Raw genomic sequence first — 23495 nt, forward strand, 5'->3', positions numbered from 1 at the left:
GACTAGTATTCCAGAGATCCAGGATAATGCCCTGAGGAGCCGGGTTTGAATCCCACCATGGCAGATGGTGAAATTTGAATTCAATAAAAATCTGGAAGATGATGACCACAGAACCATTGCTGATTGTGGTAAAAACCCACCTGGTTTATGCCCTTTATGGGAAGGAAATCTGGCATCCTCACCTGGTCTGGCCTATATGTGTCTCCAGATCCGCAGGTTGACTCTTAAATGCCCTCTAAACAAGGCCAATTAAGGATGGGCAATAAATGCTGGCCTAGCCAGCAACACCCACATCCCATGAATGAATTAAAAAAAAACCTTTGAAGACTTAACATTTATATCCTTAACATTTATACCATTGAAATCAATTCCAGTGCATCTGTACTTCTGTAAAGATAGTGATTTTTTTTTAAAGACTTGTGGCATTGTTTTTGACAGTACACTAATAGTTGATGTAGTTTAAAAAAGCCTAAAATCTAACTAGCATTAAATTCCATGGTCAGCCATTGTCCTGGGTTTGGTCTGCACTTCAGTTTGTTTCAAATCTCAGTTGAATGATTGTTGCAAACCACAGATTAAAAAGAAGGATGACCAAAGGAAACCCATTTTCATGCGCCCCCTGATAGCTGGTTCAGAACTTCAACACTTCCTGAGCTCACCTGATTATCAGTAGACTTTAACTTTGACATATTTTGGGAAAATAAGAGGGCAGAAAAGGAAAGAAGTAGCTGGAAGAGCATGCCATTGATGCCTTCTTGTATCTTGCTTTTGGCTATTCTACAGTTGCGAGCCTGGACAGTGAGCTGAATTTTCATGGTTAGGGCCTTGAATCAAGAGCAAAAATTTGAAAAGAGCACATCAGTTCGGCTACCCACCATGTCGCCACCTCCCAACAATCCTGTCCGAGGCAAAGTGAACATGACAGAGGCTACCTGCCCAGAAACAACTGACAGCCAATTAGACCCATTATTGGGCCAAATAGGGGAGACATTCTGCTGCTGCTGCCGGGACCTTAAAGATGGTGGCTGGGTGCACATTGAGGCTGGACCCCATTATTTAACTGGAGGTGGCCTCCAGATGGCAGGCTGGGGAGTCACTGATGTCTCCGCAGCCTCCTGGTGGCAGGCTAGGGTATACATAACTATTTTATCTGAAAATTAGTTGTGAGAAGTCAATAAGGATACTTCCTTCTCAAAGCAGGGTGAACAGTAAGAAATTGGGGTCTTGAATAAACAGGTATTTTCTGCATAATATAGAACCTTGATGCTTCTACACAGCATTGATTCTCTCTCTGGAAACAGGATTTCTAAACACTTTGACCCTTAAACCATCTTATTTCAGGCTGCCATGTTGACATTCCTAAGCTGGTAGGATGGGATCTTCTGTACCGTCTTATCCATGTAATTGTTTAGAAAAGACCAAGATATGACCCTCCTCATAATGTAATCTAAAAACTGACCTCGAGCAGGATGACAAACAGTAGGGGTGGTAACCACCCTGACGTTTGGAGTACCTGTCCTGTATTCATTGGTCAGAATAGTTAGATAGATGATTGACACTGGGTAAGCTACCAACCCACCAAAAAGGGTATAAATATTGGTACATTACTGGTGGTATGGGGCTGAGGTACTGCTGAGGTGCTGGTGAGGTGGCAGTGCTTTTAGGCAGCTGCCTTCTTCAAATGGAAGAAAGGATCAGAGGAGGAGGAGGAAGATAGAGAGATTGAGGGAAGAGTTTCCTAACACTTTGACTGGAAAGCGGAATACTGTTATCACAAGCTGTTACAGATCATATACCTTGCTCTATCTAATTAGTTAAATGTATCATATACAAACTGTTGTCCCTTAATAATCTTAATAAACCATTTTGAAATTACTTATGACTAATTGACTGCATATTTAGGTATCTGTGAGCCCAAATCCATCACCCTAGCACAGACCCATTGGAAATACAACGGCTACAACTGCGCCCGCAGGCCATCCCATGGGGTGCTTCCCCTCGCCAATGGTGGCCTGAAAATTGTGGCCAGGAGGAATTTTTAACATTTTACAACCCTGCAGAGAGTACTACTATTTTGACCTGCCTAGATCAGCAGCATGCACGCCTTGTAGTGGTGCTCCTGGTTGGACATCGCTGCAAGGCCTCCCAATTCTGTGATCTGCCCAGCATCCTTAAATGGATAGGGTTCCTGGAGACCAACTCTTAACTGGTCACTTCTGGAAAGATTGCAGGCAAAGTCCTACCATAGCTACTTCCAAGTTTTTGCCACAGAATTGAGGCCGACATGAGGATCATGACCCAAATGGGAAAATCCAGCCCAGTATGTCAGCAAGCTATTAAGTCCATGTTGCTCTACACTTAAAAAAGTACAGCTTGCTAAGAGTTTTCCTTACTTGATTTTTAACTAATTACATCTTTTAAAGGATGAACTTAAACCAACAATTTACCTTCGGCAGCGTTTTCAGGTACATTTACTTCATATCTTGAATCATTGAAGATTGGTGCATTGTCATTGATATCTTTCACTCTAATAAGATATTTCAATGTTTGATCTACCTTCTCTGAGGTTTGTGCACTCAAAGCATCAATATTCAACTGAATAAAAAATATAAATTGAGATAAGGTAACATTAAAATAAGGTATATTTGATTAAATCATAATGAAAATTCTGATTTCAATAATGAACTTAATGAGCCCATTTATTGCTTCCTGTATCACTTTTGGACTAAATTTCTGTCAAAAGTGGATGGACCATTGGAAGGTAGGATGGTCTCCCTTATGGGTGTGCAATCCTGACCCAATTTTTCTGTGCTGTGCACTGTACCCCAGAAATCCAATAAGTTCAAGTGCAGGGACAAGTAAAGCTGCTTCCAGACTCTTTTTAGTTTTCTGCAACCCACAAGCAAAATGTCAGGACTGAACAACCTTGCTATGTCCAGGACACAAAATTTCATTACTAATCAAGTTAGGCATCAGCTACCTGAGAAGTGTTAACATACTTGAGGCAGTGATCATTCGACTGTTCAGGAGGAGCTAACAAGCAATGTCACTAGCATAATGTTGACACATTTGTGAATACAGCTGTAGAGTGCAATGACTTTGCAGAAATGGCTCAATAATGGATTTGTAAAGCCTATTGTACTGAGCAGGGCTATCCACCTGCCTGATCGGGGGGATTTAAAACATTCTGCCTGAAGAAAGGAATTTCCCCTGGTGTTCTGGCCAGCATTAATCAAAATCTTCAAAGTAATTAATTGGACTGAAAATAGAGTAGGATCTTTTTGCGTTAATTAACTGCCATGTTTACCAACACAACAATTATTACACTTCAAGTGTGTTGGCGATAAAACACTTTGGGTTGCCTGAGCAAGTGAAGGACTATAAATAAGTGTAGGTTATCTTTAAATGTTAAACTCTCACATTATAGGAGGATACAAAACAGCAGACAGAAAGCTGCCCTAGAAAAAAATGATACTTTCATTTGTACTCATAATATTCCCCTATTGCTCTCTTTACAAAACAAAAACACATCAGCCTTCAGTATGCAGCTACAGGAGAATAAGCAATGGGCAGCACTTCTTGAAGTATTAATATCTCAGTCTCATAATACACCAAGGGTGCAAGCTTTTGATCTGACTTAAAGAAAAACTGAGGGTAATTTGCAATCAAGGAAGCAGAAACGAGGTGGAACACTGGAAGCTATGTCAATTAGATAAAATAGATAAAATAGCATATTTCCACATCCACTGTCTGAATAAGGTGAAGAAGAAAATCTCCAAACATGATGAATTGAAAAACCATCTGATACTAAAAAAAAAGTTAAGTTGCGTGAAGAACTTACTGTTCAATTGTGGATATGGTCATTGTATAACCTTAAAAAATTTTAAATAAATAATGTGGGTTATCTATTGCAACAATTTTATAAACGTTTTATAATTTTATGAACATTTGGTAAACATGAAGAGATAAAAGAAATATTAAACTGTACTGAAAATGTTGGTGTTTTTTCACGATCAACTGTGCGATTAATCATTATTAATCCTGTGCTTGGGTTTAGATAGAACAAGCCCAACTCCGGTGCTATGTCAACTCCATCACCACTCAGTCTGAATATAAGTTTCTCCTGAACTGATCTGTCATTGTTAATCTGCCAAAATATAATAAAAATCACAAAATATTATAAATAAAATCCATGTGACTTCCCTTGATCAATAGCTCTCATGATGTAATTGAAAAGGTCAATAGTCATACAATGTGATCAAATGATCCTCTTATGCGTAGCTCACACAATATGATTGAACAAACTTTAGTTTACTGTTACTTTAGCAAAAATCTATTCCACCATTAATGTCATCCAAAACCTATTCTAATTTAATGTTGAGTCCTCTGAAACTTTTTAATCCCCTGTTTGCACCAGGCTGCTTTCTAACATTTTGTTCTATAATTTACCTTATTTCTTTACACTACTCTTTGGATTAAACTGAGTATCGGAGCCCGAGATTGTTCATTTTTACTGCGTATGTTATCATTAATTTCCACATGTTATTGCTCTTTACAGTGGAATATTAAATATATAATTGTTGAAATAATACAATACACAACTTGGCAATAAATAAACTGGAAGCTGCTGCGTTCTAACTAGTTTCCATTTATTGAAAGAGAGACTGACCATTTTGTATTGTCTGATAGTAAAGCACTTTATCTCTTGGTCACTTTATATTCCAACCCCTTTAAGATGAAGATAGCATTCCTTCATCCTTTCTGATTATGTTTTGTATTTGAGCACTGGCTTTAGTGATTTTGCTCCCATTGCTCCTACTCTCTCAGCAGTAAGCAAATATTCTCATTTATCTTTCCTGGATTCAATGACACTGCCAATGCCATCCGGATGACACTACCACAAATTGAGCTCCATCTGCCATAACTCTACCGATTTGCCTATATGTGTCTATGTTCCCCTAATTGCCTTTTCTCATCTTCACAACTTAGTGACTCCTGTCTTAGCATCATTTGCAAACTTGCATATCAAACCCTGCCATTTCTTCATCTGTGCAACTACTAACACGGTGAAAAACCGAGGCTTCAGTGCAGATCATCAGGGCACACACCCAACCAGAAAGTGTTCCTTTTATCCCTATTCTGTTTCCTTTCTGCTGAAGTGGGGGTAATGAAATAGTTTGATATTAAACCTGATATTAAGATGTGCATTAACGGCTTTAAAAGTAGACAAATGTAGTTATTAGCATTAATAGCTTCAAGTGTAATTGCAAGAGCTCTTTCCAAGCATGATGGTAAACATACCCAACACAAAGACATGATGGGTATAGTACTGTGGGAACCCAACGCTAACAATCAAATTATAATACTTAACGATCTTAACAAAATGAGTAAACATGTGTTAGAGTGATAAGATCACAGTGAGATAACGAGGCATCTGCTCATTGGGAGGGAACAACTGGAGATTGTACTAGGCAGTGTAGCAAAATGTGATAACTAAAAGATAGAAATATGCTATGCAGGCCTTGTCTTGATCTCTTCCAGCAAATGCTGGAATAAACCTTTGTTTACCAGGAAAATCTCAAACCCAAACAGTCTCATCTTTTTACCACAACAATCCAATCAATTACCAACCAGTGTTACAAGATTCCCTCCAATTCCATGCAGTTGCATTTTTGCTAATAATCTCTTGTGCAAAACATTATCAAATTATGTAAATCATTATAGAAAACATGCATTTCGCACTTCCCCAACCAACATGCCATAGATCTCCTCAAAAAATAACTAGATTAGTAAGATATGCTGTGGCCTTCAAAAGATCAAGCTGACTCTTTTTGATCAGTTCATGCTTGTCAAGCAGTTGGTCACTCAGCATCTGATGATAGGTTCCAGTTACTTCACCACAACTGCTATTAAACTGATGGGCCTATGGTTAACTTGGTTTCTCTCCCCCTTCTTAAATAATAGTCACATTTGGAATTTTCCAATAAAAATGCATACTTCCTGAACCTGGAGAGCATAGAAAAATTATGATTACTACCTCTGCAAGTTACTAATCTATTTATTTTAACACACTGAGGAGAAAGCCATCAGGAACTGGAAATTGTCCATCTTAAGTATCATATGTTTATTTTTTTTTACATATTAAATCCATTAAGCTCATTCCCTTGGCTTATTTTTTAGGTTCTCTTGTACCATAAGTATCTGCCTTTTTTCTCCAATGAAAATGGATACAAAGTACTTTAGCAAATCTGTCATTCCTTTAATAACAATTATAATCACACTTGGAGCTGTCTTTATTAGTCCACATTCCCTTTAGCATCCTCCTTAATGTATTTATATAAACTTTTACAGTTATGTTTGATATACATTACAGGTTCATATTCTTTTTCTCAATTTGTTTTATTACTTTTTTATATCCCTTTGATGTTTTTATAGCTCTCCCAGTCTGTTTGACTTCTACTTGAAATCTTTTATTTTAGTTTCATTCTGTCTCTTATCTCATTTATTGACATCATGGTTGCCTAACTACACAAATGGAGTCTTTGCACTATATAAAATGTGCCCTGGGAGTAACTACAGTGTACTACTTAACACAAGTGTTAAACTGAAAGATATATGTGGAGCTGTACAAGGGCAGCTGCAGCTATCATGTACAACGGTACTGGTATTGTCAGTGGCTATAACAGCCAACCCTACTTTCGAATCCTCTAGCCCAATTTTAACTCCATGAAAATGGGTGGGTTTTGGATGGCTTAGAACCTTGCCCCTTTCCTTCCATAGCCTTCCAAGCACTTTGCAAAGCTGTTCAATGAAGAAGGTAGTCTCAATTGTCAAGCAGGGCCATTCCATTTAATGCCACCTCATTCTATACCATCCCCAGTTTGTCAGCCATCAACAAAAGGTTGGAATATTGCAATGCTTCATCTTTGAACCACAGATTTGTTTATCTGCCTCCACAGCTATTGGATTTGACCAGCAATTTTTATAACTCAAATAACATTTTTAAATACATTTTTAAAAATTATTCACATAAAAACTACCAATATTTTATCCCCATAATGCAGCTACTTAACTTAAAGTGGCTACATTCTTTTACATTTAGGTTTACCCATCAAGTAAAAAGAGTTTTGTGGAAAACAGTGACTTACTCTTATTCCAACTTTTGGAAAAGGTCCTTTATCTTCTTCTGTGATATGAATAGTACCTAGAACCCACATTCTCTTCTGGCGGCATAATATAACTGGCTTCACCTCTTCACCTTCTTGTGTTCCAAAGTTCTGAAATAAACATCTTGCTATTTAACTCTGTATTATTCTCAATTTGCATTTGCCATCATGATTTTCTGTGAGACTAATCAATTATGTTAGAACAGATCAAAAAAATGCAAACCAGAAAACCACTCACAATCTTTTTGGATTTGTAATAAATTCCTAGATATCCTCATTGGAATAAATGAAGATTTGCTCCATTTTCTGATGGACCCCTAACTACAGCATTGTTGTGGATAAATTATGAGATAGCTCCCCATATTATCAAACATCAAGCACTGAGACTGTACCCTGCACAGCTAGTGTAGAACAATGCAACCATTCTGTGGAGCTCTGGAAGACTGTGGACAACATTCATTGGATGTACACAAGACTTACTGAAGCTTCCAAAAATATTTGAAGTAGAGGACTTTCACACAATGCTGCAAGGGTCATCTCTGAGAGGGAAATGAATTTGATTCTAAGTGGTCCTGCTTTGTTTAGAGAGAGAAATTGATTGTTAATTTGCAGTTCACAATGAGAAAACAATGGAAATATTTAATAGGTAATTTGCATTGGCCTTTTCCACATTACAACAGTAAAACATTTTAAATTACTTTATCGATTGTAATGTGCTTTAGGGCATCCTGATATTGTAAAACACACAAGGTAGATGCAATTTTTTCTTTCTTTCTTCCTTTACTAAGAAGAGAAATATATCCAATAGGAAGTGAATCCTAAAGTGTTAGAGAGTGAGCTGAACAATATTGTGATGAGTAAAGTAAAAATTCTAGATAAATTAGTTAGGCTCTAAGGGCCTGGCAAGATATTTCATCACATCCTAATTTTGCAGAAAGAAAAATAACTGTATGATGATCAGTGTTTACAGATGAAACATAATCCAAATTAATATGTATACATACCCAGGAAATCTGGTGGTTCTCGTCATTATGGATAGTGCAATGGATTACAGTGACCTTTTGGGGGTGAAAATAGTCCTTTATATTAGAAGTGCAAACAAAAAGAAAACAACAAGAAAGATGTTACATTATTATAAATGCAACAGGAGGGTGTTACTCTTTAGCTTTCTAATATGAATCTGGCCAATTCTAATGGATAATATGTGTTATGTTTCAATTCATCAACAGTTTCCTTCTTTCTTTGTAAAGTATAGTATTATGACACAGCCGATGGTAAAGGCTGAGTTGTTGAAATCCCAGAGGGAAACTTGAAGCAACTGTCATAACCCCATTTTTTGCAATTTGTAATTTCGGGTTGAAGGCTTTGAGTTCAGAAGAAATAAGTCCACCTTATCTCATGCTTTTTATATAAACCTAAATTAAACATTTATTAATTTAGCCACAAATTAAACAAATACACATGGCTACAAAAAAATACTGCCATAATGACTTTTAACAAAGCTCTAAATTAATCACCCCCAGGTAAATCTCCACTAAGGCAAAAAAATAGACACTAGGCAAAGCACAATTGACCTTATGAATTCCAAATCAGGTTCCTTTGCCAGTTGGTTGGAGGCATACAGGCTGGTTAGGTCTTAAATACGTCTACCATCCACACAAATACTCATTTCTTTATATACCTAGCTTTCCCTTTGAATGTAAGTTTTCCGTTGTATCACTAGGTCTTTTGAGCTTCAGCTCTTCTAACTATAAAACCCCCTTCCAAGCACCAATTTTATTAGTAAGCTAAAAAGGTAAACACGTTGGGTGGAATTTTCCCAGAATTGCACTAAGTATGGTAGTGGGCAGGTAAAATGGAGTCCTACCCACCAATGAAAGTGGCGGGATTTCACACCGTATCATCCCAAGCCCACCTTATTATTTATGTATTCCCAAAAAACATGCCATTTCCATGGTGGGTAGACTCTCATTCACCCGCTCGCCATCACCCCGCTGTTGCATCATGCTGGGCGCCATCTTTAAAATGGACTGCCTCACCACCAGCTCACCACTGCTGTCTGAGAGACATGACCAGTAAAGGCAAAAAGACTGCAGCCCCCCACTTCAACGACGGGTCCCTCGAGTAAATGCTGGATGCCGTGGAGGCCCAACGGGATGTGCTCTACATCCAGTCTGGCCACAGGATGGGTAGCAATGTCACAAACACAGCTTGGGAGGCGGTGGCGGGGTGGTCAGCGTGAACACCCTGCACAGAGGACAGCCACCCAGTGCCGCAAAAGGATGAATGATCTCCTCCATTCTGCCAGTGTAAGTGACTCTTTTCATCACTCCCAACTCGCACACTCACAAACCCGTCACATATCCACAGGGCCCTCACTCACTGCCACTGCAAGGGACATCACCATTCACTCTTTCACACACACCGTCATTGTCCTCACCCCATCCATGGGACCACTCACCATCCATACAGGCCAGGCATACTTATCATCTGGCCCGGCAGAAGTCCTGATACACTCTCCCCTTCTCTATCCATGCAGGACAAACTGGCTCACAAGAGGAGGAAGAGGTACCAGACAGGTGGAGGGATGCCGGAAATCTAAGGCCTGACAGAATTCGAAAACAGAGCCATCTAGCTGGCCGGCGATGACCGGGACTGATCCTGTGCTGACAATGAGCTTGGCGCTGCTCTACCAAGTGAGGATCCAGCAGTGCAATATCCATCAGACAACCATGCCATGAGTAATGTTTCCTCTTTCACAGGCCACTGCCACACACTAATTATCTCCCCTTGCTTTCACAGGCACATCTGCCAAACAGCCATCAGAGTCCATGACCCTGAGTCTCCAATCAAGCTCTGAAGAAACCTTTGAAGAGGAATCTGAACGCACCCTCCCTGAAATCCCGTCACAGTGCTCACCCACACTGTCCACCAGCCCACAGACACACACCTCAGTGGGACCTAGCTATAGAGTAGCCTCTGGATCACAATCTGGTGAGCACATTGCATTTTCTGATCCATAGGAGGCAGGGGCAGGGACTTTCCAGGTCCCCGGCACTCGGAGGACTGCTGGAGACCAGAACGTTGCTGAGTCTAAGTCAGATGACGAGCTTCTGGACACGGTCATGTCACAGTTGCTAAAGCTGCAAAGGCAAGCTAGGGAACATCAGGGAGGGATGTCCACTGCACTCCTCAGATTGCAAGACATGATGGAAGAGTCCATCCATCTTCAGGCTGAGGTGATAGCACTGGCATTGCAACGAACCGAGGTCAACACTGTTAGGATGGTGGCCACCATGGAGACCTTGATCCATGACGTCAATACTGCAAGGGCTCAACTCCATCACTGACACCATAGTCGGCCTCCTGTGTGTACATGAGGGGTGCTGGGCAACTCGATCTCACTCCACTACCCCTTCCACCCACGGAGTCAGCCAGGGGCCCCCAGAATCCATAGGGAGGAAGATCAGCAGGTGCACACTCTGGAGGCATCCACCCAGGTGACTCTGGGAGTGACTGGCCCATTCAAATCCTATCTTCCTGTACCTCCGCAGAACCAGCTTCAGATCCAGACCTCGAAAGCAGGCTGGGGCCCTCCAAGTCTCCAGAGGACACCCATCAAAGTCATCAAAGACCGGGCCTTACAGTCAGCAGGCTGACTCCACCTCTGCTCTGGATGTCCAGGAGCACCAAGACGTAGCGGCAGGGTTAGGAACTTTAGGTAAAAGTAGTTGCACAGCCTGGCCATGGGTGTTGATCACTTGTACACCATTGTCAATAATCTAAGAATGTCACCCTGCCTGTGGCTCCTTGTTCTGATGAGCAGTGTTCTTGTCACTCAGATGTGAAACCTTTCTGCACAAGATAAAAGGCAGGTAACTAAGTCCAGGGCCTCTTCTCTGTGCTCTGTGCAGCCTTCAAACCACAGTGATGGTCCAGCCTCACACTCCCTGGAAACATTACTGATGCCTGCACCTTGGCGGTGCTGGTCATTGCTGCCAGAATGTAGTGGGCAGGTGCCACAGAGTTCTCTCATACTCTCTGTGTGCTCTCAGCACCTTTAAGGTGGGGCTGGTCCCCATCACACCAGCATCTGCGACCAGTGATGCTGTGCACCAGCTCCTGAAGGGCTGAGGTGCTGAAGGTGGACACAATATCAGATGTGTCTAAAGTTTCATGGCTGCATCTCTGAGATGGCCCTGATCATGGAGCGCAAATAAGCTGCCCTCGGCCAGACAGGAGTCAGACAATCTCAGAGGCTATGTGAAGATCTATGGGGTGTCCTCACTGCATGTTGTCATCATCCTCCACAAATCTGACAGCTATGAGGGCCTCCCGAGTGCACCTGCCTCGTCTAACCAGTGTGAGAGCCGCATCACCGACATTGTCACCATTGAGGACCCCCTCATCCTCATCCCCATCGGCATCATCCTCATCAGAGGGGACCTCCAGCTCCTTCTTCATGAGGTTGCTGCACCTGCCTTTGCACAGCCAGGAGCTTCAGTCACTCTCTCCTCCATCTTCTACAGTCTCTGTACGCCAGCAGGCTTACAGCTAGATCACCAGGATCTATGATACTGACGTGGTACTCCTGCAGCACGAAAGAGAGAGTGACATAGTTATCATGGCTGTACTTAGCACCTTTCCAGGCCCTGTGTGACCACCCATTAATACTTCCCGGAGAGTGCTGGTCACCCCTCGGATGACCAGAGATGAGTGCGCTGCATGATTGCCCTGTCAACCTGCGACATGGAGGACACTGGTCCAAAATGGATGCTGAGATTGCAAGGGGCTGTGAGTGCCTCCAGCAGTGACTGCAACATGGCCAGTATTGGCGAGGAGATTGTACAATGTGTGCAGTCCAACTGCTCTGCGGTCCGATAAAGTGGTGGCGGACTCGAAGTCTGTGCCGGGGAGCACTGGGGTGGTACTCCATGGAGTGCTTGGCGGCCCTTTTGTGCCACCGTGTTGCTTGCATGGGTGGGCAGACTAGGCAACCGACCCCAATCATATTACTGTGGCTGCACCTGATCTGTCTCAGTTGCAGAGGCGTGGTCAGTTTAATCAGGTATTCTGAACACGTGGCCAGTCACCCCACTTACCCCGCCCACTACCTCGATTGCCTATGCGTGGGATGCAGCACCAGGGCAGCATTTGACAACCCCGTCACCCCACAGCAGTCGCCTCCAAGGATTTTTTTTTTAATTGATTCAAGGGATGTGAGTTTCGCTGGCTGAGTCAGCATTTATTGCCCATTCCAAGTTGCCCTTGAGAAGGTGGTGGTGAGCTGCCTTCTTGAACCGCTGAATTTCCATGTGGTGTAGGTACGCCCACAGTGCTGTTAGGAAGGAAGGAAGGGAGTTCCAGGATTTTGACCCAGCGACAGTGAAGGAATGGCGATATATTTCCAAGTCAGTATGTGAGTGACTTGGAAGGGAACTTCCAGGTGGCGACATCCCCTTCTATCTGCTGCCTTTGTCCTTCTAGATGGTAGTGGTCATAGGTTTGGAAGGCGCTGGAGCCTTGGTGAGTTCCTGCAGTGCATCTTGTAAATGGCACACACTGCTGCTACTGTGTGTCGGTGGTGGAGGGAGTGAATGTTTGTGGTTGTGGCACCAATCAAGCGGGCTGCTTTGTCCTGAGTGGTGTCAAGCTTCTTGAGTGTTGTGGGAGCAGCACTCATCCAAGTAATTGGGAATTATTCCATCACACCCCTGACTTGTGCCTTGTAGATGGTGGACAGGCTTTGGGGAGCCAGGAGGTGAGTTACTCATCACACGATTCCTAGCCTCTGACCTGCTCTTGTAGCCACAGTGTTTATATGACTGGTCCAGTTCAGTTTCTGGTCAATAGTAACGCACAGGATGCTGATACTGAGGGATTCAGTGATGGTAATGTCATTGAACATCAAGGAGCGTTGGTTGGATTCTCTCTTGTTGGAGATGGTCATTGCTTGACATTTGTGTGGCGCGAATGTTATTTGCTACTTCTCAGCTCAAGCCTGTCCAAGCCTTGCTGCATTTGGACCTGGACTGCTTCAGTACCTGAGGAGTCACGAATGGTGCTGAACATTGTGCAATCATCAGCGGCAAATACCCCCATTTCTGACCTTAAGATGGAAGGCAGGTCACTAATGAAGCAGCTGAAGATGGTTAGGCTGAGGACACTACCCAGAGGAACTCCTGCAGTGATGTCCTGGAGTTGAGATGAAAGACCTCCAACAACCACAACCATCCTCCTTTGTGCTGGGCATGACTCTAACCCAGTGGAGCATTTTCCCCCTGATTCCCATTGACTCCAGTTTTGCTAGGGCTCCTTGATGGCACACTCGGTCAAATGCTGCCTTGATCTCTAGGGCAGTCACTGTCAGGGAGTTCAGCTCTTTTTTCCATGTTTGAACCAAGGCAATATGAGGTCAGGAGCTCTGTGGTCCTAGCGGAACCCAAACTGGGCATCAGTGAGCAGGTTATTCCTAAGCAAGTGCTGCTTGATAGTACTGTTGATGACCCCTTCCATTACTTTACTGATGATGGAGAATAGACTGATGGGGCAGTAATTGGATGGATTGGTCCTGCTTTGTGTACAGGACATACCTGGGCAATTTTCCACATAGCCGGGTAAATGCCAGTATTGTAGCTGTACTGGAACAGCTTGGCTAAGGGCACCGCAAGTTCTGGAGCACAAATCTTCAGTACTATTGCCGGAATGTTGTCAGGGTCCATAGCCTTTGCAGTATCCAATGCCTTCAGCTGTTTCGTGATATCACGTGGAGTGAATTGAATTGGCTGAAGACTGGCATCTGTGACGCTGGGGACCTCTGGAGGAGGCCGAGACGGATCATCCACTCAGCGCTTCTGGCAGAAGATTGGAGCAAATGCTTCAGCCTTATCTTTTGCACAGATGATCTGGGCTCCTCCATCATTAAGAATGGGGATATTTGTGGAACCTCCTCCTCCAGTAAGCTGTCCATTCATGACTGGATGTGGCAGGACTGCAGAGCTTAGATCTGATTCGTTGGTTGTGGGATTGCTTAGCCCTGTCTATCACTTGCTGCTTATGCTGTTTGGCATGCAAGCAGTCCTGCATTATAGCTTCACCAGGTTGACACCTCATTTTTAGGTATGCCTGGTGCTGCTCCTGGCATGCCCTCCTGCACTCTACATTGAACCAGGGTTGATCCCCTGGCTTGATGGTAATGGTAGAGTGGGGGATATGCCAGGCCATGAGGTTGCAGATTGTGTTCGAGTACAGTTCTGCTGCTGCTGATGGCCCACAGCCTTTCATAGTTGCCCACTCTTGAGTTGCTAAGTCTGTTCAAAATCTATCCAATTTAGCACGGTGGTAGTACCAGACAACACAATGGAGGGTATCCTCAATGCGAAGTTGGGACTTTGTCTCCACAAATGTGTGGTGATCACTCCTACTGATACTGTCATGGACAGATGCATCTGCGGCAGGCAGGCAGGTGGTGAGGATGAGGTCAAGTACTTTTTTCCCTCTTGTTGGTTCCCTCACCACCTGCCGCAGACCCAGCAGCTATGTCATTTAGGACTCCAGCAGCTCGGTCAGTAGTGGTGCCACTGAGCCACTCTTGGTGATGGACATTGAGGTTCCACAACCCAGTGTATATTCTGTACCTGGTAATCAGCAGGAGGTTTCCTTGCCCATGTTTGATCTGATGCCATGAGAATTCATGAGGTCCATAGTCAATGTTGAGGACTCCCTGGGCAATCCCCTCCCAGCTGTATACCACTGTGCCGCCACCTCTGCTGGGTCTGTCTTGCCATTGGAACAGGACATACCCAGGGATGGTGATGCTGGTATCTAGGACATTATCTGTAAGGTATGATTCTGTGAGAATGTCTATATCAGGCTGTTGCTTGACTAGTCTGTGAGACAGCTCTCCCAATTTAAGAGGGACTTTGCAGGATCGACAGGGTTGAGATTGCTGTTGTCGTTTCCGGTGCCTAGGTTAATGCCAGGTGGTCTGTATGGTTTTATTCCTTTTTTGTGACTTCCTAGCAGTTTGTTACAACTGAGTGGTTTGCTAGGCCATTTCAGAGGACATCTAAGAGTCAACCACATCACTGTGGGTCTGGAGTCATATGTAGGCCAGACCAGGTAAGGACGACAGATTTCCTTCCCGTAAGGATATTAGTGAACCAGATGGCTTTTTACAACAATCGATAATGGTTCCATGGTCATCATTTGATTTTTAATTCCAGATTTTTTTTATTGAATTGAAATTCTACCATCCGCCATGACGGGATTCGAACCTGGGTCTCTGGATTACTAGTCCAGCAGCAATACCATTACACCATCAACTCCCCAAATTGCCAGCACTTGCCCCCGGATGCCCTACCATCCCCTCAGCAGTCATCTCCGGTGCCAGGCATCAGTTGCCCCAGTTCTCCCAATACCCCGAGGCCTGTAAACAACAGGTGAGCTGTGGAGAACGCTGCTGCTCACTCACCTCAGTTCCGCCAAAGTGATGATTATATTATCTATTTGATATCCTGGAAAGCACAGCAAAGAAATAAAAGTACAGCACAGGAACAGGCCCTTCGGCCCTGCAAGCCTGCGCCGATCATATTGCCTGTCAAACTAAAACATTTTGCACTTTCGGGGTCCATATCCCTCTATTCCCATCCTATTCATGTATTTGTCAAGCTGCCTCTTAAACACCACAATCATACCTGCTTCCACCACCTCCTCTGGCAGCGAATTCCAAACACTCACTACCCTCTGCGTAAAAAACTTGCCCCGCACATCTCCTCTAAAGTTTTCTCCTTTCACCTTAAATCTATGTCCGCTAGTAATTGACTCTTCCACCCTGGGAAAAATCTTCTGATTATCTACTCTGTCCATGCCACTCATAATTTTGCAAACTTCTATCAAGTCACCCCTCAATCTCCGTCGCTCTAGTGAGAACAATCTAAGTTTCTCCAACCTCTCCTCATAGCTAATAACCTCCAGACCAGGCAGCATCCTGGTAAACCTCCTCTGCACCCTCTCCAATGCCTCCATATCCTTCTGGTAATGTGACGACCAGAATTGCATGCAATATTCCAAGTGTGGCCTAACCAAGGTTCTATACAGCTGCAGCATGACTTCCCAGCTTTTATACTCAATACCCCTGCCAATGAATGCAAGCATGCCATATGCCTTCCTGACTACCTTATCCAACTGCGTTGCCAGTTTCAATGACCTGTGGACCTGTACACCCAGATCCCTCTGCCCATCGATGCATTTAAGGGTTCTGCCATTTACTGTATAATTCCTACCTTTATTAGACCTTCCAAAATGCATTACCTTGCATTTGTCCGGATTAAACTCCATCTGCCATTTCTCTGCCCGAGTCTCCAACCGATCTATATCCCGTTGTATCCTTTGACAATCCTCTTCACTATCTGCAACTCCTCCAACCTTAGTGTCATCTGCAAACTTACTAATTAGCCCAGTTACATTTTCCTCCAAATCATTTATGTATACTACGAACAGCAAATGTCCCAGCACTGATCCCTGCGGAACACCACTAGTCACAGCTCTCCATTCAGAAAAGCACCCTTCCACTGCTACCCTCTGTCTTCTTTGACCAAGCCAATTCTGTATCCATCTTGCCAGCTCACCTCTGATCCCGTGCGACTTTACCTTCTATACCAGTCTGCCATGAGGGACCTTGTCAAAGGCCTTACTGAAATCCATGTAGATAACATCCACTACCCTTCCATCGTCAATCATCTTTGTCACTTACTTGAAAAACTCGATCAAGTTAGTGAGACACGACCTCCCCTTCACAAAACCATGCTGCCTCTCATTAATACGCCCATTTGCTTCCAAATGGTAGTAAATCCTGTAATGAAGAATCTTCTCCAATAATTTCCCTACCACTGACATAAGGCTCACCGGCCTGTAATTTCCTGGATTATCCCTGCTACCCTTCATAAACAATGGAACAACATTGGCCATTTTCCAGTCCTCTGGGACCTCACCCGTAGCCAGTGAGGATACAAAGATTTCTATCAAGGCCCCAGCAATCTCCTCCCTTGCCTCCCTCAGTACTCTAGGATAGATCCCATCCGGCCCTGGAGACTTATCCACCTTAATATTCTTCAAGATGGCTAACATCTCTTTTTTGATCTTAACATGATCCCAGCTATCTACACACTTTTCCCTAGAAAAATAGACCGCTAAGTCCTTCTCTTTGGTGAAGACTGATGAAAAGTATTCATTTAGTATCTCTCCCATTTCTTCTGGTTCCACACACAAATTCCCACCTCTGTCCCTGAGTGGGCCTACCCTGGCTACCCTCTTGCTTTTTACATATGTATAAAAGGCCTTGGGATTTTCCTTAATCCTGGTTGTCAATGACTTTTCATGACCCATTTTAGCCCTCCTGACTCCTTGCTTAAGTTTCTCCCTACTTTCTTTATATTCTCCACGGGCTCCATCAGTTCCCAGCCTTCTAGCCCTTACGAATGCTTCCCTTTTCTCTTTGACTAATCTCACAATATCCTTCGTTATCCAAGGTTCCTGAAACTTGCCATACTGGTCCTGATTTCTTATCAACTGACATTTGAAAGCCCCCCAACATGTCAGTTGTTGATTTGCCCTCAAACATCCGCCTCCAGTCTAGATTCCTCAGTTCCTGCCTAATATTGTTATAATTAGCCTTCCCCCAATTAAGCACCTTAACCCAAGGACTCCTGTTATCCTTATCCACCAGTACCTTGAAACTTACTGAATTAAGGTCACTTTTCCTGAAATGCTCCCCTACTGAAACTTCGACCACCTGGCTGGGTTCATTCCCCAATACCAGGTCCAGTATTGCCCCTTCCCTAGTTGGACTATCTACATATTGTCTCAGGAAGCCCTCCTGGATGCACCTTACAAATTCTGCACCATCCAAACCCCTAGCACTAAGTGATTCCCAGTCAATATAGGGAAAGTTAAAATCACCCACCACAACAACCCTATTGCTTTTACATCTTTCCAAAATCTGCCTACATAACTGTTCCTCAATCTCCCACCGGCAATCGGGAAGCCTATAGTAAACCCCCAACATTGTGACTGCACCCTTCCTATTCCGGAGCTCTACCCATATTGCCTCGCTGCATGAGCCCTCCGAGGTGTCCTCCTGTCATACAGCTGTGATATTCTCCTTAACCAGCAGTGCAACTCCCCCACCTCTTCTACATCCCTCTCTATCCTGCCGGAAACATCTAAATCCTGGAATGTTTAACTGCCAATCCTTTCCATCCTTCAACCAAGTCTCTGTAATAGCAATAACATCATAGTCCCAAGTACTAATCCAAGCTCTAAGATCATCTGCCTTGCCTGTTATGCTTCTCGTATTGAAACAAATGCATTTCAGACCCCCAGTCCCACTGTGTTCAGTAATTTCTCCCTGCCTGCCTGCTCTTCCTCTTAGTCCTACTGGCCATATTCACTAGTTCCCAGTCATTTATTTCACCTGCTGACCTATTGCTCTAGTTCCCACCCCCCCCTGCCATACTTGTTTAAACCCTCCCAAGTGACACTAGCAAACCTCGCAGCCAGGATATTGGTGCCCTCCAGTTTAGATGCAATCCATCCTTCTTGTACAGGTCCCACCTGCCCCGGAAGAGATCCCAATGATCCAGATATCGGAAACCCTCCCTCCTACACCATCTGTTCAGCCACATGTTTAGCTGCACTATCTTCCTATTTCTAGCCTCACTGGCATGTGGCACAGGGCGTTATCCTGAGATTACAACCCTACAGGTCCTGTTTTTTAACTTTCTGCCTAACTCCCTGAACTCCCGCTGCAGGACCTTGTCACTCTTCCTGCCTATGTTGTTAGTACCAACGTGTACCACGACCTCTGGCTGTTCTCCCTCCCCCTTCAGAATGTCCCGTACCCGATCAGAGACATCCTGGACCCTGGCACTAGGGAGGCAACATTCCATCCTGGTGTCTCTTTCACGACCACAGAAGCGCCTATCTGAGCCCCTGACTATAGAGTCCCCTATAACAATTGCTCTTCTGTGCTTTTACGCCCCCCCTGCTGAACAACAGAGCCAGCCATGGTTCCACTGCTCTGGCTACTACTGTTGTTTTCCCCTGATAGGCCATCCTCCCCAACAGTATCCAAAACGGTATACCTGTTAGAGAGGGGGACAGCCACAGGTGATTTCTGCACTGACTGCCTGCCTGCCCCTTCTAGCAGTCACCCATCTATCTGTCTGTACCTTGGGTGTGACCACGTCTGCAAAACTCCTGCCTATGGCACTTTCCGCCAGCTGAATGCTCCTAAGTGCATCCAACTGCTGCTCCATCTGATCCATGCGGTCTGTGAGGAGCTGCAATTGCGTACACTTCCTGCAGATGTAGTTGTCCAGGACATTTGAAAAGTCAAGCTTCAAGTGTCCCAGACAACTACATCTGCAGGAAATGTGATCTGTGACAGATTTCCCATATCCCATAGGTGAAGCAATTCACCCCAGCAACTGCCATTTCTAGAACTGTTTAATAAATTAATTTAAATCTAATAACTGCTTATTGACTCCTTATTAACTATACATTCCCTAGGGCTAGACTTCTACTATAAATACTAAATTCTAAGAACAGTATTCACCTGCTTCTGGGCTAGATACCCTCTACTTATTAATTAAGCGATTAACTTATTTGGTTTAATTAGTCTAACAATGTTTTAGTTTCAAATTCAGTGTAGATTCCCTACCAGCTAATCAGATCACAGATTTACCGTGACACCCCTTTTAAGTTTTTTTAAAAAGACCTGAGTTCCGCCCTCCGACTCTGCTCCCTGGAACTAGGCCACGAATCCTTGAGGTAAGGTTTTTATATTCACCACTGTGGAACTCCGCTCCCTGGAACTAGGCCACGAATCCTCGAGGTAAAGTTTTTGTATTCACCACTCTGGAACTAGGCCACGAATCCCCGAGGTAAGGTTTTTATATTCACTGCTGTGGAACTCCGCTCCCTGGAACTAGGCCGCGAATCCCCGAGGTAAGGTTTTTATATTCACTGCTGTGGAACCCCACTCCCTGGAACTAGGCCGTGAATCCCCGAGGTAAGGTTTTTATATTCACCGCTGTGGAACTCCGCTCCCTGGAACTAGGCCACGAATCCCCGAGGTAAGGTTTTTATATTCAATACTGTGGAACTCCGCTCCCTGGAACTAGGTCGCAAATCCCCGAGGTAAGGTTTTTATACTCAGCACTCTGGAACTAGGTCGCGAATCCCCAAGGTAAGGTTTTTATATTCAATACTGTGGAACTCCGCTCCCTGGAACTAGGTCGCAAATCCCTGAGGTAAGGTTTTTATACTCAGCACTCTGGAACTAGGTCGCGAATCCCCAAGGTAAGGTTTTTATATTCACCGCTGTGGAACTCCGCTCCCTGGAACTAGGCCGCGAATCCCCGAGGTAAGGTTTTTATATTCACCGCTGTGGAACTTCGCTCCCTGGAACTAGGCCGCGAATCCCCGAGGTAAGGTTTTTATACTCACCACTCTGGAACTCCACTCCCTGGAACTAGGCCGCAAATTCCCGAGGTAAGGTTTTTATACTCACCACTCTGGAACTCCACTTCCTGGAATTAGGCCGCAAATCCCCGAGGTAAGGTTTTTATACTCACCACTCTGGAACTCCACTCCCTGGAACTAGGCCGCAAATCCCCGAGGTAAGGTTTTTATACTCACCACTCTGGAACTAGGCCGTGAATCCCCGAGGTAAGGTTTTTATATTCACCGCTGTGGAACTCCGCTCCCTGGAACTAGGTCGCGAATCCCCGAGGTAAGGTTTTTATATTCACCGCTGTGGAACTCCGCTCCCTGGAACTAGGCCGCGAATCCCCGAGGTAAGGTTTTTATATTCACCGCTGTGGAACTCCGCTCCCTGGAACTAGGCCGCGAATCCCCGAGGTAAGGTTTTTATATTCACCGCTGTGGAACTTCGCTCCCTGGAACTAGGCCACGAATCCCCGAGGTAAGGTTTTTATACTCACCACTCTGGAACTCCACTCCCTGGAACTAGGCCGCAAATCCCCGAGGTAAGGTTTTTATACTCACCACTCTGGAACTCCACTTCCTGGAATTAGGCCGCAAATCCCCGAGGTAAGGTTTTTATACTCACCACTCTGGAACTCCACTCCCTGGAACTAGGCCGCAAATCCCCGAGGTAAGGTTTTTATACTCACCACTCTGGAACTAGGCCGTGAATCCCCGAGGTAAGGTTTTTATATTCACCGCTGTGGAACTCCGCTCCCTGGAACTAGGTCGCGAATCCCCGAGGTAAGGTTTTTATATTCACCGCTGTGGAACTCCGCTCCCTGGAACTAGGCCGCGAATCCCCGAGGTAAGGTTTTTATATTCACCGCTGTGGAACTCCGCTCCCTGGAACTAGGCCGCGAATCCCCGAGGTAAGGTTTTTATATTCACCGCTGTGGAACTTCGCTCCCTGGAACTAGGCCACGAATCCCCGAGGTAAGGTTTTTATACTCACCACTCTGGAACTCCACTCCCTGGAACTAGGCCGCAAATCCCCGAGGTAAGGTTTTTATACTCACCACTCTGGAACTCCACTTCCTGGAATTAGGCCGCAAATCCCCGAGGTAAGGTTTTTATACTCACCACTCTGGAACTAGGCCGTGAATCCCCGAGGTAAGGTTTTTATATTCACCGCTGTGGAACTCCGCTCCCTGGAACTAGGCGGCGAATCCCCAAGGTAAGGTTTTTATACTCACCATTCTGGAACTAGGCTGTGAATACCTGAGGTAAGGTTTTTATACTCACCGCTCTGGAACTCCACCCTCTGCTTCTGCTCCCTGGAACTTGTACAAAGCTTGTATGAATTTTTCTCAATATTTTCCACTATGTCCCCATTCCCTATCTCAACATCTATTATAGTAACCGCCTTTCTGAATTTTCAAGCTGTTATTACACTGCTCCCGAGTCAAAAGCCTTAAGTACAACTTTTAACAGAAAGCTGGTCTTTCAGCATGTAAGTTTACAAAAACAGCTTCCATTATAAATACATAAATGAGGTTATGGGATAAAAATAAAGAAAAAAATAGTAACTTTAAAATGAGGACTGAATCACATTGGCAGATTTGTCTGTTCGCTGATCCTACTTTGTGATTAGTTATTCCAGACACTCCATGGGCAATGCCCTGTGAGAACCAACAGTATAAATAAATAGAATGGTAATCTACTTTACCAACTAGTAGTTATCAGCTTGAGCTGAAATCCTAATGTAACAGAAAATGATACTTTTGTCTTTGTTGCATTGAGTTCATTTATATATTTGTTCCTAAAATACATTTTAGTGCAAAAATAGTAATATAAAGTTGTAATGCTTTACTTACTGTTGAGAGGAAAAATAGCAAGATCCTTATTTCCATACTGATGTGCATAATCCTATCCTATTGTAAGATTTTGAAAATACATTAAGCATACAATCTACTCATAGGAAATTTACTTCGCAAAAAGAAACTGGTTCAGCAAGTTTTAACATGGTTTAATGAAGAAATGGGTGTAAACTGGACTTTACACAAGACTGCCTACATTCAATATTCCCTCCAATAGCTTGAGGGAAGCTGCCAAATGTTGCTAAATATCGTTATCTCCGTTGTTACAACATTGTAAAAAAATCTAATCCTGGCTTAAAGAAGGGTAGGACTGGGCGTGAAATATTCCTGGGAACAAGATGTTTAGGAGAGACAGGAAAAGAAGAAAGCAGGTGTCGTGAGGAGTGGCAGTACTGATTAAAGCTGACATTACAGTACTGGAAAGAGAGAGTGTTCCAGAGGGGTCAAGGACAGACTCTCTCTGGCTAGCAGTAAGGAATTAAAAAGATGCAATAACATTGATCAGCATAGTATATAAACCACCAACTAATGGAAGGGATGTAGAGTAACAAATCTGCAAAGAAAGCACAGGGAGGTGCAAGAATTATAGAGTAATTATAAGGGGGGTCTTCAATTATCCAAATATAGAATAGAACAGGAATAGTGCAAAGGGACAAGAGGGGCAAGAGTTCATGAAGTGTGTTCAGCAGTAGTATGCTTCTGGTCCAATGAGAGGACATGCACTTTCGGACCTGGTTCTGGGGAATGAGTTGGCCCAAGTGGATCAAATTGCAGTAGGAGACATTTAGGGGACAGTGACCATTATATCAACGTGTTTAGGTTGGCCTTGGAAAAGGACAAGGAACAACCCAGAAGGAAAAAAAAACAATTCAGACCAGTACCATTATTTCCCAGTTTTTACTGGTTTTTTTGGTCTGGAAATCCAGAGCAGTTATAATTAGGGGAAAGCCTACTTCGATGG

The 23495-nt window shown here is 44.0% G+C and overlaps 1 protein-coding gene across 7 annotated transcripts in view; it reads right to left on the bottom strand.

Annotated features, from left to right (window-relative positions):
- Nucleotides 1-22681, bottom strand: part of LOC121286796 (cadherin-like protein 26) — a 118740-nt gene extending 96059 nt beyond the window's left edge. For 6 of the 7 annotated variants that reach the window (XM_041203839.1, XM_041203843.1, XM_041203838.1 and 3 more), the window contains exons 1-5: nucleotides 22532-22681; nucleotides 8171-8224; nucleotides 7149-7277; nucleotides 3989-4147; nucleotides 2448-2595 (exon numbers count right to left, since the gene is read on the bottom strand). In XM_041203839.1, the coding sequence (XP_041059773.1) occupies nucleotides 2448-2595; nucleotides 3989-4147; nucleotides 7149-7277; nucleotides 8171-8224; nucleotides 22532-22579 (538 nt within the window). In that variant the 5' untranslated portion in view covers nucleotides 22580-22681. The remainder of the gene's footprint in view (nucleotides 1-2447; nucleotides 2596-3988; nucleotides 4148-7148; nucleotides 7278-8170; nucleotides 8225-22531) is intronic. The other variant, XM_041203840.1, reaches the window with a different exon arrangement.
- Between the last annotated feature and the right edge of the window lie 814 nt (nucleotides 22682-23495).

Source organism: Carcharodon carcharias, chromosome 14 (genome assembly GCF_017639515.1).
Source record: "Carcharodon carcharias isolate sCarCar2 chromosome 14, sCarCar2.pri, whole genome shotgun sequence".
In the NCBI taxonomy this organism is placed as follows: domain Eukaryota; kingdom Metazoa; phylum Chordata; class Chondrichthyes; order Lamniformes; family Lamnidae; genus Carcharodon; species Carcharodon carcharias.